The sequence below is a fragment of the Salvelinus alpinus genome, chromosome 6 (assembly GCF_045679555.1).
Source record: "Salvelinus alpinus chromosome 6, SLU_Salpinus.1, whole genome shotgun sequence".
Classification (NCBI taxonomy): Eukaryota; Metazoa; Chordata; class Actinopteri; order Salmoniformes; family Salmonidae; genus Salvelinus; species Salvelinus alpinus.
This window is the reverse complement of record NC_092091.1, coordinates 22,209,729-22,227,071: the sequence shown is the minus strand read 5'-3', so window position 1 is coordinate 22,227,071 and position 17,343 is coordinate 22,209,729. Positions and strand designations below refer to the sequence as shown.

At 40.8% G+C, this 17,343-nt stretch overlaps 3 protein-coding genes and 1 long non-coding RNA gene across 5 annotated transcripts in view; 2 read left to right on the top strand and 2 right to left on the bottom strand.

Annotated features, from left to right (window-relative positions):
* The window catches only part of LOC139578384 (fibronectin type III and SPRY domain-containing protein 1), a 9,217-nt gene extending 6,940 nt beyond the window's left edge, over positions 1-2,277 (bottom strand). The window contains exons 1-3 of the mRNA XM_071405890.1: positions 1,937-2,277; positions 906-1,001; positions 593-724 (exon numbers count right to left, since the gene is read on the bottom strand). Coding sequence (XP_071261991.1) covers positions 593-724; positions 906-1,001; positions 1,937-1,951 — 243 coding nt within the window. The 5' untranslated portion in view covers positions 1,952-2,277. The remainder of the gene's footprint in view (positions 1-592; positions 725-905; positions 1,002-1,936) is intronic.
* Positions 2,278-3,453: 1,176 nt separating this feature from the next.
* On the top strand, positions 3,454-8,557 carry LOC139578387 (uncharacterized). 2 transcript variants are annotated; one of them, XM_071405894.1, is made up of 5 exons: positions 3,454-3,586; positions 4,575-4,949; positions 5,116-5,154; positions 6,921-7,025; positions 7,558-8,557. In XM_071405894.1, exons 1-5 carry the CDS (start codon positions 3,544-3,546, stop codon positions 8,070-8,072), a joined length of 1,077 nt encoding a protein of 358 aa, XP_071261995.1. In that variant the 5' UTR covers positions 3,454-3,543; the 3' UTR covers positions 8,073-8,557. The 2 variants fall into 2 exon arrangements, with proteins under 2 accessions (XP_071261995.1, XP_071261994.1); XM_071405893.1 differs by having other exon boundaries at positions 6,882-7,025.
* Positions 8,558-9,057: 500 nt separating this feature from the next.
* LOC139578391 (uncharacterized) lies at positions 9,058-10,590 on the bottom strand. The gene is made up of 2 exons (XR_011675538.1): positions 10,346-10,590; positions 9,058-9,301 (listed from the first exon to the last, which is right to left on the bottom strand). It is a non-coding gene; the product is annotated as an uncharacterized lncRNA (long non-coding RNA).
* Positions 10,590-17,343, top strand: part of LOC139578383 (semaphorin-4E-like) — a 38,501-nt gene continuing 31,747 nt past the window's right edge. Inside the window, exon 1 of the mRNA XM_071405887.1 lies at positions 10,590-10,755. The gene's annotated coding sequence lies outside the window, so the exon portion shown is untranslated. The remainder of the gene's footprint in view (positions 10,756-17,343) is intronic.

The window sequence follows — 17,343 nt, the reverse complement described above, 5'->3', positions numbered from 1 at the left end:
CAAATGTCTTCTTTACTGTGTCATTGAGGTTTCTTTCCATCACAGGAAAAGTTATTTGAGTTGAATTGTCATGAGCCACTTTTTTTTTTCTTCAATTAACCTACTGTAATTGGCTGTTCAGTATATCACTTTGGTTTCTACACTTCCCACTCACATAATCAAGCACAGATGGAAGCAATGTAGTTCTGTAAAGCTACCCATGCCGCTGCTTTGTCTGACTGACTGGCTAACTGACACTCAGATGCTGAGAGGTCAACAGGATTATACAGTACAGACACAATAATCCTCTAGGAATACTAACGTTGCAGACCCCAACACACACAGCCTTTCATACTGTAGCAACATTTCTAAGCAGCACTGAATCAGTATGCACATGGCTTTACTCACAAAAAGTTATCCCAATTCTAAACCTGAGAATGAGTCATGCTAAACTGATCATAAGTCGATCCTATGATTGGATAGCCTGGGAAGTCATAAAACATTTTTTTTTCAATGTTGAATGTTAATGACTGAAATCTTAAAAGATCAAGAAATGCAAAGCAAAAGCCTGTAAAATTCTTATCCAGTAAAAACCCAATAAAGATGAACTGACCTGTAGCTCATAGGTGCGGCTGGCCCTCTCCTGTTTGATCCTGGTGACCATACTGTCTTTCAGCTCATCCAGTACTGAGTGGAGGGAGCTGAACTCTGTCTCCAGGTCCTCCTGGACATGGCTGGAGTTCCCCTGCAGGGGCCAATAGGGAAGGAATCAGTTCACTGATAGACTCTCTGACCATCCAGTCAGACAGACTAGTACGCCATGTACACTATGCCAAGTTCATAAAACCATTGTGTCACACACATGCTGCAATCTTGCTTCAGACTGTAACATAATGTTAGACCTGCCCAGATGGTGTGTACAGTACCTCCAGGTTCTCCAGGCTCTGTTTCAGACAGCAGATGAAGTTTGTGATCTCATCATTCTTCAGGGCCAGGGTAGTGGTGATCTTACGCAGTGATTCCTGCAGAATGTAACACAAAGTTAAAAGTAGCCAAGCATCTGCCTAAGAATAATCGCATTTGGACACTGGAACATGTTCTCAATTATAGAATAGAAAACAGTAGAATATTTCATGAAATACCTTGCTTCAGGATTACACAGATCACCCCTCCTAACAATAGCGTACATTCCAATTAGTAAGGGTGAATCAAATGGTCAGTACTTGGTCATCTGCATTTCTTGGGAGTAAATTTCCCCTTCTGTGTAAACTGTGACCAGGGCGGGCATCTTGCTACTTGACCGGAAGTATGCGCATCCATAATGTAATAATGCGTCTCCAGTTGTTGGGTATAACTCCTCATAAAGCGTACACTAGGCACCCCATCTCTGAAGCAGCCAACCTCATACATTGAATTAATGATACTGCATTAAAAAAGATCCAGGCAAATTATGTCGACAGTCCAGTCCCAAACCGTCAGTTCAGTTCATACACTCCAAGAAGCATTTGATATGCTCTTTGATGCGATAGGCTATGCGCCAGGCCCAAATCATAGGGATAATGGCACACTCTCTGCACCCACCTATTTATTATCGCAACCTAGGTCTCTGTAGAGCGATACAAACTAAAAACAAACAGTTGTGAATGTGTCTTGAACTGGTATGCATTTACAAGTTTAATCAATAAACACTATTCTGGGACCTGTCACGGCAAGGCGTAGTTTTCTCGAAAACTAATGCTCGGAGTAGTAATTGGTTGAGGGACTGCAAACCTTGCTGTAGACGTGCCTCCATAAAATACGCCTTGTCTTTTAAATCAATTACAAGATGTAACCATTCAAGGTCTTACAATGATGTAAGACATCAACAAAGTCCCGGTCCTCCGCGCTACTCCTCCTTTCTTTGTACGCCCTGCGACCGCCGCAAACACAAAACACCTGTTCGGTCGGTTGTTCCTACCTTCTGATCTCCCATCTTGCCGTTCCAATGAACCAGGTCCGGTGTATCAGGAATTATAAATACTGTTCTTTCGCGTCTACTCTTTTCGATGTATTTGGAGCACACTGACTACTGGTCTGGTACTGATGCTGCTGGAGTGCATTGCATCTCTTGTCCAACGTTTAGGGCCGTCTTGTGTTTTGCGCAGATGCAGTAGAAGGGAAATCTGGGTAGTGCAGTTTTAATATGAACCATATTACGTAATCTTTGGTATAATCTGTTTCCATCCAGTTAGGTATTCTTTCCTTTGTAAATGAAAAGCAATTAGGTCATTACCAGAAAATAAATTAGAATGATGATTAAATCATGTCAATGTGGAGCTATATGGAGCCCTCCGCATTGTTAACAAATTTGAGGCGAATGGCAAGTACAGAGCTAGATTTGGAGGTTTCTCAATTGCGTCACATCCTCCATATGGAGCCTCCGGATCGCATTTCGGAGCAAGCATGAATTCGTTGAGTCAAAAAGATATCTCAGACAGCACTTGCCCGATTTTGATTAAACTTTGGTGAATGATGCGTCTTACCATAGAGATCCGGCATTTACAAAATTACAAGGTTTGGCCCAAGGGAGCTATAGTAATTCACAGTGAAAACAACAACAATAATTCACCATGCCATTGGATTTATGTTAAAAGTTAGGTGAAAAAAAGACGAAACTCCCTTGATGACTTTTTGCAAATCCAATCAGTTTTCCAAGTTGCTTCAACATCATCACATTTAATTTTTGTTGTTGAAATGACGTGGAAACAACGATGATTCAAACTATTTTTGAGCCACAGGAGTTTGGTTGCACCTTAATTCGGGAGGATGGGCTCGTGGTAATGGCTGGAGTGGAGTTGTATCAAATAGCCATTCCATTTGCTCCATTTCAGCCATTATTATGAGCCGTCCTCCCCTCAGCAGCCTCTACTGTTTTTACACAGTGAGCTGTATGTGGTTGACCCCTTTCTTCTTCCTACCACAAAAAGTAAATGACAAAATGTGTCTATCAATGTTGTTAAGGCATTCTACACATTCTACACATTCTGGCTTAACTTTATGGTTGTCTATGTATACTACTTGCATTACTTAATTGTTCATGCTGCTCCATAAATCCCACAAATGTGTTTGTATTGTTTTGTCACAGAAAGTCACACGGATATTCTCGTAACGTTGACAGTAGTGGTGTGTGTTAACACATTTGGACCAAAACCCACAAGCTCTCGAAGCCCCTTCAATTTCTCTGAGCCACATTTACAATTTCACCACACAGACTTACTCATTGAGAGGTGGCATATGGCCTTACACTACAGTGCACAAAGTACCAACCTCTGAGGACACCTGTGACTGCAGAACAACTTTTAGCACAGCAGAAGATTTTATGTATGTAGTCTACCAGTCTTTGTGATTATTTGTGCAGCCCCCACCACACCTCACCTCACGCCTTATGTCTGGTTTCAGAATACGGTAAATGTTATGCACCTCCTTCCACCCACACATAGAGTCCTTCCTCATCTCACTCAGGAAGGTACTGTTGCTATGATATGTAGGAAGACAGAGTGAGAAGCCAAACTTTGAGCCCATGAAATGGACACCCGGAACAAAGTGATCAACTTGCTGTTTCTTATAGGTAGGATTACTACTTCTTGCTATACAACACATGCATGGTTAAACAATATAACCATGAAAACATTTGCATTTGCTTTTTGGAATTGCATTTTTCATAGCCCCTTGATTTTCATTGGGTTGTATACTGACTGACAAACTGCATGCACATGTCTGGTTGACCTCCTAATGTGAAGATGCCTTCATAAGGAAAGCAATACTATTACAATGTTGGTCTCATGGAAGGGTAAATAAGATGGCTTAACTGTATACTGACATATATGGTTTGAGTGACAACATTGGACAAACAGGTCCCCAATTAAAGTACTGTACATGGAGTGAACAAAACATTAGGAACACCTGGTCTTTCCATGACATACACTGATCAGGTGAATCCAGGTAAAAGCTATGATCTCTTATTGATGTCACTTGTTAAATCCACTTTAATCAGTGTAGATGAAGGGGAGAAGACAGGTTAAAGAAGGATATTTAATTCTTGAGACATGGATTGTGTATGTGTGCCATTCAGAGGGTGAATGGGCAAGACATAATATGTAAGTGCCTTTGAACGGGGTATGGTAGTAGATGCCAGGCGCACCGGGTTGTGTGTGTCAAGAACTGCAACGGTGCTGAGTTTTTCACGCTCAACAGTTTCCCGAGTGTATCAAGAATGGTCCACCGCCCAAAGGACATCCAGCCAACTTGATACAACTGTGGGAAGCACTGGAGTCAACATGGGCCAGCATCCCTGCGGAATGCTTTCGATACCTTGTAGAATCCATGCCCCGAGGAATTGAGGCTGTTCTGAGGGCAAAAGGGGGTGCAACTCAATATAAGGAAGCTGTTCCTAATGTTTTGTACACTGTGTATGTTCAGTTATTGCATGTGCAACATGATGCAGTTATGGTTCTCCATTGTCTTACTCTGCTTTTCCCCTGGTCTGAATTCATTGAACTTCTCATTGTTTCTAAAAAAAACAAATCTCTTGTGTTTTATATTACCCTACCCCTTAGCACTCATGGAAACTGCTCTGAGCGCTGTGATCACGGATCCACCCCAAAGGACAGTGGAAGCTCCTCTTGGCTCCTCTCTGATCCTCAACTGCAGTTTTGAGCCCCAGACTAGTGCCTGGGTGAGGTGGTGTTTCAACATAAACCAATCATGCGGTGATTTATGTTCCAGTCAACTTTCCACCCATAAGATATCGGTCAACAAGACTGTGGAGCAGAACGATGGAGGTCATGTCCTTCAGGAGTCTGGGAGAGCTTGGTCCAGACTGACTGTGAGAGATGTCCGGTACAATGACAGTGGGTGGTACTTCTGCCAGGTTTTGGCAGATATCCCTTCCCTTAGAAACAGTTTTAGCAATGGAACTCAAGTTATTATTAGTAAGTACAAAATAACATTTTCATCTGATACATCCTCCTCCCTTCAGCATGTGCATAAATGTATCGTGGTTATAATGGTAATATTTATCATACAACAGTAGCATCATTGGCAGCACCGCTAATATACAGTATATATTTTTAACTCATTGTGTTCGTTATAATGCAGCTGGCAAGACAACAAAGAGTACCCCTCCATTGATGACAGGTAAATCCTCAAACTTCAACCATAGACATTCTCTACATTTTAGACATTTAGCAGACACTCTTCTTCAGAGCAAATTACAGGAGCAATTAGAGTTAAGTGCCTTTCTCAAGGACACATCAACCAATTTTTCATTTAGTTGGCTCAGGGATTCAAAACATTTTCTACATTGTAGAACAATAGTGAAGACATCAAAACTAATGAAATAACACATATGGGACCATGTAGTAACCAAAAAAGTGTTAAACAAATCAAAATATGTTTTAGATTTTAGATTCTTCAACATAGCCACCCCCTTTGCCTTGATGACAGCTTTGCACACTCTTGGCATTCCATCAACCAGCTTCACCTGGAATGTTTTCCCAACAGTCTTGAAGGAGTTCCTATATATGCTGAGCACTTGTTCGCTGCTTTTTCTTCACTCGGCAGTCCAACTCATCCCAAACCATCTCAATTGGGTTGAGGTCGGGTGATTGTGGAGGCCAGGTCATCTGATGCAGCACTTCATCACTCTCCTTCTTGGTCAAAAAGCCCTTACACAGCCTGGAAGTGTGTTGGGTCATTGCCTGTTGAAAAACAAATGATAGTCCCACCAAGCGCAAACCAGATGGGATGGCGTATCGCTACAGAATGCTGTGGTAGACATGCTGGTTAAGTGTGCCTTGAATTCTAAATAAGTCACTGACAGTGTCATCAGCAAAGCACTATCTCATCTCCTCCTCCATGCTTCACGGTGGGAACCACACATGTGGAGATCAACCGTTCACCTATTCTGCGTCTCACAAAGACACGGCGGTTGGAACCAAAAATCTTCAATTTGGACTCATCAGACCAAAATACAGATTTCCACTGGTCTAATGCCCATTGATAGTGTTTCTTGGCCCAAGCAAGTCTCTTCTTCTTATTGGTGTCCTTTAGTAGGGGTTTCTTTGCAGCAATTCGACCATGATTCGACCTGATTCACGCAGTCTCCTCTGAAAAGTTGATGTTGAGATGTGCCTGTTACTTGAACTCTGTGAAGCATTTATTTGGGCTGCAATTTCTGAGGTGCAGTTAACTCTAACGAACGTATCCTTTGCAGCAGAGGTTACTCTGGGTCTTCCTTTCCTGTGGTGGTCCTCATGAGAGCCAGTTTCATCATCGCGCTTGGTGGTTTTTGCGACTGCACTTGAAGAAACTTTCAAAGTTCTTAAAGTAATGACGGACAGTCTTTTTTCTTTGCTTATTTGAGCTGTTCTTGTCATAATATGGACTTGGTCTTTTACCAAATAAGGCTATCTTCTGTATACCACCCCTACCTTGTCACAACACAACTGATTGGCTCAAACGCATAAAGAAGGAAAGAAATTCCATTAACTTTTTAATTTTATATTTTAACCCCCTTTTTCTCCCCAATTTCGTCTCCTGCCCGCCACAGGAGTCGCTAGTGCGCGATGAGACAAGGATATCCCTACTACATGATTCCATATGTGTTATTTGATAGTTTTGATGTTTTCCCTATTATTTTACAATTTAGAAAATAGTAAAAATATCCAAACTTTTGACTGGTACTGTATATATGTTTGTCCGTGTGTACTGTACGTGTGTGCCTGCATGCATGTGTGGTTGTGTCAATATTTTTCAAAATGACAATGTTGATTTCCATACTTTTTATAACTGTATACAAAATAAATAAAAGTGTCTCTTTGAAGAAATCAATGACATTTTCCCCTTGATCTCCCTCCAACCAGTAACTCGGTCTCCCCACTCCAATGGGGGTTTGTTTCTAGGCTGGAAGCTGTGGGTAGCAGTGGGAGCAGCAAGTGCCATACTGGTTCCACTGCTAGTGGTCATCTGGATCTTACTACAACGAAGGAGAAGCATAATACAAAGAGGTACAAAGATGTTTGTGCTATAAAAATAGATTTAGCCAGTAGTATACACACTCTTAACTGTGTTAATCTTAAACCAGATCTTGTGACATTCTATGGGAGAGAAGAGTAGTTTGTAGAGGTAGAGGACGATCAAAGCATATGAAACAGATGAAAGAAAGCTTTGTAATAAAGATAAATAGCATAGCGCTGAGAGAGAGAGAGAGTGAGTGAGAAAGCAATGAAAAAAAAACAGCAAGCCCTGTGCACTCATTTATAGAGCAGCTCGTATGCTGAAAGACAGGTCTGCCAGTCTCACGGTCCTAAGAGTGTGCTGAATGAGAGAGCAGGTGGTATGTGGTTAACAGCTCAAAAAATGACATGTGGCGGTGTACATCAGATTCCATGTGGTTACAGCCTCATTCTTTGCAGCTTCTCATCTGTGCCTTGTCCTTTCTGCCCAGTCTACAACCTTCTTGGGAGTTCAGGCTGATGTATTTGTTTCTGTGACAATTACTGTGGAGTAAATTGTTTAGTTTTTCTTGTGTGTTTCTAGAGAATCCTACCTATACCAATATGCCTGCAATAAAACAACCCTCTCCGCGTCCAGCACAACAGACGGACAAACAGAAGATTTCTCCCACTTTAAAATATCTCAGGACCCCAACTCCAGCCAGAACCCACGACAACAAACACATCAGGATCCCAACTCCAGCCAGAAGCCATGACAACAAACACATCAGGATCCCAATTCCATGCAGGGCAAATGACAACAAACACCTCAAGATCTCAACTCCCCCCAGGGCCCATGACAACAAACCCCTCACCAAGATCTCAACTCCCCCCAGGGCCCATGACAACAAACCCCTCACCAAGATCTCAACTCCACCCAGGGCCCTTAACAACAAACCCCTCACCAAGATCTCAACTCCACCCAGGGCCCTTAACAACAAACCCCTCACCAAGACCCCAAATCCACCTAGAGCCCATGATGGCAAACATCTTCCAACTCCTGCCAGGGCACATGACCTCAGGACCCCAACTCCATCCAGGGCCCATGACAGCAAATAAAGCTCAAAACCTTGACTTTTTATGATTCATATTTCCTATCCTGAATCTTCCAACAAATCAAACTATCTCAGCAAGTAATTTAATCCTGTGAGTGTAGTGCAACTCTGTCCTATTTTACAGAGCTATCACTTCAGTATTGTTTTTGGTTGCTGTTAATTAATTTTCCAGCAGATGGCATGCTATGGTAGCCTACTAAATTAGGATAAATTATCGTTGTCTAAATATTATTCTCAGGGTCATTTAAAGTTACCCCAGTTCTGTAAAGCATCATTTAGTAATAAGGAAAATAAGTGCTATTTTCTGGAAGGTATTTTGTATAGGTAGCCTTTGTAAAAAAGACTGTTTGAGCAACACATATTGGGCTTGAAATACATATCTATAGCTGTTTATAGTGCATTCATAAAATTCCATATTTCAATCTTTACTTGTAATGGTAGCGCAAAAATTGTGAACCAATAAAGTATGTGACTGGCAATTGTGCTATATTTACACAAAATCGGATATTCATTTTAGACAATGTTTTAAAATGATAGTCTACCAGACAACCAGTTCAAATGTTATAATCCCAATTTTAAACTGGGTGGTTCGAGCCCTGAATGCTGATTGGCTGAAAGCCGTAATATATCAGACCATATACCATGGGTATGACAAAAATTTATTTTTACTGCTCTAATTATGTTGGTAACCAGTTGATAATAGCAATAGGCACCTCGGGGGTTTGTGGTATATGGCTAATAGCTGTGTCCTAGCACTCCATGTTGCATCGTGTATAAGAACAGCCCTTAGCCGTGGTATATTGGCCATATATCATCACCCCCCCCCCCAGGCCTTATTGCTTTAACAACAGTGCCAACGTTTTCAGTCAAATGAACCTGAAAGATTAGTGGAATCTGTGTGGGTAGCTGGACAGGTAGGATGACTGACAGCGAAGGTGAACAGGTGGTCACGGGTCAGGTGACAGGAAAGGATGAGACTGAGGCAGGAATTCATTTAACCATAAAGTGGTATATTTACTGGGTAGTCTGTGGTGGATTCATGGACGCAGAGAACGTCTGGATTAGACGGAGCTAAGGAAGAGAAAGCAACGAGATTGGGCGATGGCGATTTCCTCCTTTTATGAAGTTGAGATCTGTCGGACATTTCCACCTGACCTAATTAAAGTGCCCCTGGCCCAGCTGAGCAAGTGTCCATGAATTAAAGGATTCTTCCACCAACTCCATGGGCCTTATCTACAGAACAAATGAAATGTACCTGTCAATCAATGTTCAACAATCATAAATAGAAAAACATGGTCACAGCATTGAATTAGAAATTAGATTTTTTTTAATGATGGGATAAAGGTCAGCCATTTTGGTGAGGGAGTTGGTCAACAATGGTTTGCCAGTGCTGTGATAAGATATTGTGTAAAATAATGCATTTGAAGAAAGCATCTGCAGTGTATGTTTGGTAGCTAGCCAGCCAGTTTCAGAGGAATTATTCTATAAATACATTGTTCTAATTAACTGCCAATATGTCAACATTCCATTCGAACAATTCAGTCAATCCACAATTCAGTCAATCCATTCATAGACTGGCTGAAATCAGTTAATGATAGGAGCTACAAGTTGTAAATGCAACAAGGTCTGATATTGTATCATTCAATAGCACTTACAGCTTTCCAAGAAAACACAAATGTAGACATACATTATCTGTTTACATATATATTAGAGGCTATTTATATAGAAAATAAGTATACAACCCATATAAACTGTATTTATAATTGCATGACAATATTTTAGGTTCACACTAATTCAAATTAGACTGGTTTGGTTGTCTCCCTGAACAATATAGCTGCCATTTTCACACCATTCTGGAGGCTCTGACTAGAGGGAATACAGCTACAGTGACTTTTTCGTAGCAGGTTAGGAGAATTTACGCAGCAGGTTAGAATAACGTGGGAGGTTACCTTATTTAGGTTAAGGCCAGGAAAAGGGTTAGGGGTAGGGCAGAGAGGAAGAGTCGAAGCGAGAGGGGTAACTAGGTCCAAAATCTGTCTTCTCCAGCAGGTGGAGTTTTTTTCCACCCACCAAGCGATGAGTTTTTGTATTGAGGTCAATGAGAGTGTCGACATTGGTAAACAAAACAGATAGATACGTGTTAAGAGTGTTCTGATACAAGTAGGACACTTGACATTCCGGCAACTTTGAGAAAAAACACTTTATATCGGAAATGTGCCTGTTGTTCACATGCATATCTGCCCTCTCTTTGGCTAGAATGGTAACACCTGATCTTACCTCCTCCCGACTGCCTTCCATTTTTGAAGACATTTATTTTCATTGTTAAAGCGGCCACTTGAGTATGTGGTCAATATAAAGTATAATCTGTGGTTAGTGTTGGCTAAAATGTTCTCCTAACCTGCGACGAAAAGTCTACCGGTCGTGGCCGTATTCCCTCAAATCACAATCCATTCTGGCATTTTTTAGGGTTTAATTAACTCTAGTAATTTAATAGGATCTCTATGGTCACGTGTTACTCAGCCAGTCGCAGCAGCCAGGTACTTGGTGGAGCCAGTTTGCATGGATTATCGCGCTCACTAGCTAGTACACGTAACAGGTAGAGCGGTAAAATCATATGGAATCAAATCAAAGATACTTTGGATACATTTCTAACGGTGTAGACTAAAAAGAAATACCACTACAGCCAGGTAAGTCGTGTATTGGTATTTCAACTTGCGCAGGGAGCATTCACTGTTGAGTTGTTCTTCATGGGTGAGGTCAGTCGTAAACAAGTGAAGCCCGCTAACAAACTAACTAGCCAGCCACCTTGGTAGCAGGTAGGGTGGTGGGACAAGACTATATTCGGCATGCGCTCTTTGTAGTGAACACCTTTGATTAGTTTTAAGGTGTAGTGTTCGTCATAAATAAATCATCGATATTAGCCCTATTAAAGTAAATAGTTATAGCAAGTTATTTTGACAACTCACCTTTTGCCCACCAGTAATTCCTTTCAGTTCTTTATCAGAATCAGAAATGTACTATGTTACAAGTCTCATGACTCGTATTAACACACCCAGAGTTCCCCCAGAAAGTATTCACACCCCTTGACTTTTTCCACATTTTGTTGTGTTGAGTTTAAAATGGATTAAATTGAGATTTTGTGTCACTGGCCTACAAAAAAATTCTATAATGTCAGTGAAATTACGTTAAAAAAAATGTTAAGCAGAAACCCTTTGGTATGGCAAGCCTAAAGAATTGCAGGAGCATAAATGTGCTTAACAAGTAACATAAGTTGCATGTAGTCACTCTGTTTAACATGATTGTTGAATGACTACCTCATGTCTGTATCCCACACATAAAATTATCTGTATGGTCCCTCAGTCAAGCAGTGGATTGAAACAAAGATACAACCACAAAGACCAGAGATGTTTTCCAATGCCTCGAAAAGAAGGGCACCTTTTTATTTTATTTGGGGTTAAAAAATTAAAAGCAGACATTGAATATCTCTTTGAGCATGGTGAAGTTATTAACTACACTTTGAATGGGTGTACTGATACACCAGTCATTACAAAGATACAAGTGTCCTTCCTAACTCAGTTGCCAGAGAGGAAGGAAACTGCTCAGGGATTTCACCATTAGGCCAATGGTTACTTTAAAACAGTTATACAGTTTATTGGCTGTGATAGGGGAACACTGTATCAATGTATCAAAAACATTGCAATTACTCCACAATACTAACATAAATTACAGAGTGCAAAGAAGGAAGCCTGTACAGAATAAAATTATTAAAAAACATGCATCTTGTTTGCAATAAGGTACTTAAGTTAATTTCTTTGCAGTTTTACTTAACGCTTTGTATTCAAGACAAAGTTAATGTTTGGGGCAAACATCACTGAATACCACTTAATATTTTCAAGTGTGGTGGCTGCATCATGTTATGGGTATGCTTGTCATCGGCAAGGACTAGGAAGTTTTTTTATTTATAAAAAGAAACAGAATGGAGCTAAGCATGGGCAAAATCCTAAAGGAAAACCTGGTTGTCTGCTTTCCAACAGACACTGGGAGACAAATTCACCTTTCAGCAGGTTAGTAACCTAAACCACAAGGCCAAATATACACTGGAGTTGCTTACCAAGATGACATTGAATGTTACTGAGTGGCCGAGTTACAGTTTTGACTTAAATTGGCTTGGAAATCTATTGCAAGGCTTAAATGGCTGTCTAGCGATAATCAATAACCAACTTGACAGAGCTTGATGAAAAAAATAAAAAATAATGTGCAAATATTGTACAATCCAGGTGTGCAAAGCTCTTGGAGACCCAGAAAGACTCAGCTGTAATCACTGCCAAAGGTGATTCTAACATGTATTGACTCAGGGGTGTGAATACTTATGTAAATTAGATATTTCTGTATTTAATTTTCAATAAATTAGCGAACATTTCTTAAAAACAGATTTTCACTTTGTCATTATGGGGTATTGTGTGTGTGTGCAGATGGGTGGGGGATATATATTTAATCCATTTTGAATTTAGGTTGTAACACAACAAAATGTGGAATAAGTCCAGGGGTATGAATACTTTCTGAAGGCACTGTACTATAGACATAGTCCAGATGTATGGTTGAATGAGCAGGTGAATCACAGTCAAGTCAGAAACATTGACCAGATGTCCTAAAGATAATCATACAAAGGCTCTGAACTGTAAGATGAGTGCTTTCACTCATAGATGGAACCTGACTATTCTCTCAAAGATGTCAACACAGACTGACTTTAAAAAGCTGAACAATAGGCTATATTTAACATTTATTCAAAGATGTTATGCTTTGTGATGGGGAATTGGGTTCCCAATGTGCATGTTGTGTATTGACACACAGCTGTTGTGGTGACATGATGTCAAATCCCAGTGCAATTGGTACATGTCAACCCTAGGTCTAGTGCTTTTATGCGCCTCGGAATTGGATAAGGACGCGCTAAGTTGTGTCCCAGATGTCTGTCTTTACTTGCAGCCTGTGAGAAAGACCCGATCATGTGACAGAGAGCCATATGAATGAGAGGTGCTTTGGCACGCAGCCGGGAGAAGGGAATAATAATTATTATATTCAGCCGAAGGGCACAACGGCCACTAGCCACAAAAGGCATGGATTTTTTTTAGGGGGCATTATGGCCACGCAAAGAATGCAGCCAGGAAATTTGAGGCATTATCAAGTGCTTGCCAAATTGTGAATGAGAGACTGAAGTGTGTACAGCCTGCGCAAAAAAAACAAAGCAGAGCTCATGCCTTTCATGTGGTTAATCAAAATGCTATCCAAATATAAATAACAATTATACAAACCTAAAAAGTAACTGCCATTGCCAACTATGTAAACACAGCAAGGGATAAGAAGCAGTGCTTGACTTGGGCAGGAGCTCACCAGAGCTGAGTACCGGCACCTCAAATCTTCTACTGCTTGAGCTCCTGTTCCTTTTATCGAATATTAAGGGCCTCCTGAGTGGCGCAGTAGTCTAAGGCACTGCATCAAGGTGTGTCACTGGCTCTGTCTCAGCCACCCGCGACTGGGAGACACACAATTAGCACAGCTTTGTCCAGGCTAGGGGAGGGTTTGGCCGGCAGGCAAGTTCTTGTCCCGTCGCGCACTTGCAACTCCTGATGCGGGGGCGCAATGCACGCTGACACGGTCGCCAGGTCTGCGGTGTTTCTTCCGACACATTGGTGCGGCTGGCTTCCGGGTTAAGTGGGCATTGTGTCAAGAAGCAGTTTGGCTTGGCTGGGTTGTGTTGTGTTTCAGAGTACGCACGGCTCTCGACCTTCGCCAAGCTTCCCACAATAAGTTGGGTGAATTTTGGCCCATTCCTCCTGACAGAGCCGGTGTAACTGAGTCAGGTTTGTAGGCCTCCTTGCTCACACGCTTTTTCAGTTCTGCCCACAAATTTTCTATGGGGTTGAGGTCAGGGCTTTGTGATGGCCACTCCAATACCTTGACTTTGTTGTCCTTAAGCCATTTTGCCACAACTTTGGAAGTATGCTTGGGGTCGTTGTCCATTTGGAAGACCCATTTGCGACCAAGCTTTAACTTCCTGAATGATATCTTGAGATGTTGCTTCAATATATCCACATAATTTTTGTTCCTCATGATGCCATCTATTTTGTGAAGTGCACCAGTCCCTCCTGCAGCAAAGCACCCCCACAACATGATGCTGCCACCTCCGTGCTTCATGGTTGGGATGGTGTTCTTCGGCTTGCAAGCATCCCCCTTTTTCCTCCAAACATAACGATGGTCATTATGGCTAAACAGTTCTATTTTTGTTTCATCAGACCAGAGGACATTTCTCCAAAAAGTACGATCTTTGTCCCCATGTACAGTTGCAAAATGTAGTCTGGCTTTTTTTATGGTGGTTTTGGAGCAGTGGCTTCTTCCTTGCTGAGCGGCCTTTCAGGTTATGTTGATATAGGACTCGTTTTACTATGGATATAGATAATTTTGTACCCGTTTCCTCCAGCATCTTCACAAGGTCCTTTTGCTGTTGTTCTGGGATTGATTTGCACTTTTCGTACCAAAGTACGTTCATCTCTAGGAGACAGAACGCGTCTCCTTTCTGAGCGGTCCCATGGTGTTTATACTTGTGTGCTATTGTTTGTACAGATGAACGTGTTACCTTCAGGCGTTTGGAAATTGCTCCCAAGGATGAACCAGACTTGTGGAGGTCTACAATTATTTTCTGTGATTTCTTTTGATTTTCCCATGATGTCAAGCAAAAAGGCACTGGGTTTGAAGGTAGGCCTTGAAATACATCCACAGGTACACCTCCAAATGACTGAAATGATGTCAATTAGCCTATCAGAAGCTTCTAAAGCCATGAGATAATTTTCTGGAATTTTCCAAGCTGTTTAAAGGCACAGTCAACTTAGTGTATGTAAACTTCCAACTTCAACTGTATTCCATAAAAAATCTGCTGTTTCCAGCTACAATAGTCATTTGCAACATTAAAACTTCTCATGGCTGGGATCCCGTTAACGGGATTGATATGACAACATTCAGTAAAACTGCAGGGCGCCAAATTCAAAACAACAGCAATCTCATAATTAAAATTCCTCAAACATAGAAGTATTTTACACCATTTTAAAGAAACTTATTAATCCCACCACAGTGTCCGATTTCAAAAAGGCTTTACGACGAAAACACACCAAACTATTATGTTAGGTCAGCATCTAGTCACAGAAAAACACAGCCATTTTTCCAGCCAAAGAGAGGAGTCACAAAAAGCAGAAATAGAGATCAAATTAATCACTAACCTTTGATCTTCATCAGATGACACTCATAGGACTTCATGTTACACAATACATGTATGTTTTGTTCGATAAAGTTAATATACAAAAATCTCAGTTTACATTTTGGCGCGTTACGTTCAGTAGTTCCAAGACATCCGGTGATTTTGCGGAGAGCCACATCAATTTACAGAAATACTTATAATAAACATTGATAAAAGATACAACTATTATCCATGGAATTATAGATACACTTCTCCTTAATGCAACCGCTGTGTCAGATTTCAAAAAAGCTTTACCAAAAAAGCACACCATGCAATAGTCTGAGTACAGAGCTCAGACAACAAATCAAGCCATACAGATATCCGCCATGTTGTGGAGTCAATCAAGTCAGAAATAGTATATTTCATAAATAAATATAAATATTCACTTACCTTTGATCTTCATCAAAATGCACTCCCAGGAATCCCAGTTCCACAATAAATGTTTGATTTGTTCGATAACGTCCATAATTTGTCCAAACACCTCCTATTTATTCTCGTTTAGCACAGTAATCCAAATTCACGACGCGCGAGCAGACAAAGTCAAAAGGTTCCGTAGTAGTCAGTAGAAACATGTCAAACGATGTATAGAATCAATCTTTAGGATGTTTTTATCATAAATCTTCAATAATGTTCCAACCGGAGAATTCCTTTGTCTTCAGAAATGCAATGGAACGCAAGCTAACTCTCTCACGTGAACGCGCATGGTCAGCTCATGGCACTCTGCTCGACCCCTGACTCAAAGAGCCCTCATTCCCCCCCTCCTTCACAGTAGAAGCATCAAACAAGGTTCTAAAGACTGTTGACATCTAGTGGAAGCCTTCGGAAGTGCAATATGACCAATATCCCACTGTATATTCGATAGGCGATGAGTTGAAAAACTACAAACCTCAGATTTCCAACTTCCTGGTTGGATTTCTTCTCAGGTTTTTGCCTGCCATATGAGTTCTGTTATACTCACATACATCATTCAAACAGTTTTAGAAACTTCAGACTGTTTTCTATCCAAATATATTAATAATATTCATATCTTAGCTTCTGGGACTGAGTAGCAGGCAGTTTACTCTGGTTACCTTATTCATCCAAGCTACTCAATACTGCCCCCAGCCATAAGAAGTTAACAATGTCTACAATGTATTTCTGATCAATTTCTTATTTTAATGGACCAAAAATTTGCTTGACTTTCAAAAACAAGGACATTTCTAAGTGACCCTCAACTTTTGAATGGTACTGTATTAGAGGTAGACCAATTATGATTTTTCAACACCGATACCATTTATTGGAAGACCCAAAAAAGCCGATACCGATTAATCGGCCAATTTTATTTATTTATTTATTTGTAATAATGACAATTACAATACTGAATGAACAATGAACACTTATTTTAACTTAATATAATACATCAATAAAATCAATTTAGCCTCAAATAAATAATGAAACAAGTTCAATTTGGCTTAAATAATGCAAAAACAAAGTGTTGGAGAAGAAAGTAAAACTGCAATATGTGCCATGTAAAAAAGCTCATGTTTAAGTTCCTTGCTCAGAACATGAAAACGTATGAAAGCTGGTGGTTCCTTTTAACATGAGTCTTCAATATTCCCAGTTAATACGTTTTGGGTTGTAGTTGTTATATGAATATTTCTCTCTATACCATTTGTTTTTCATATACCTTTGACTATTGGATGTTCTTATAGGCACTTTAGTATTGCCAGTGTAACAGTATAGCTTCTGTCCCTCTCCTCGCCCCTACCTGGGCTCAAACCAGGAACACATCAACAACAGCCACCCTCGAAGCATCGTTACCCATCGCTCCACAAAAGCCACGGCCCTTGCAGAGCAAGGGGAACAACTACTTCAAGGTCTCAGAGCAAGTGACGTCACCGATTTGAAACGCTATTAGCGCACACCCCGCTAACTAGCTAGCCATTTCACATCGGTTACACCAGCCTAATCTCGGGAGTTGATAGGCTTGAAGTCATAAACGGGTCAATGC

Bases quoted from the DNA above. Each gene is read 5' to 3' on its own strand.
- LOC139578387 (XM_071405893.1), top strand. From the start codon at position 3,544: ATGGACACCCGGAACAAAGTGATCAACTTGCTGTTTCTTATAG. The intron at 5,155-6,881 runs GTAAATCCTCAA...CCCTCCAACCAG, and splicing joins TACCCCTCCATTGATGACAG to TAACTCGGTCTCCCCACTCC. The intron at 7,026-7,557 runs GTACAAAGATGT...GTGTGTTTCTAG, and splicing joins GAGAAGCATAATACAAAGAG to AGAATCCTACCTATACCAAT.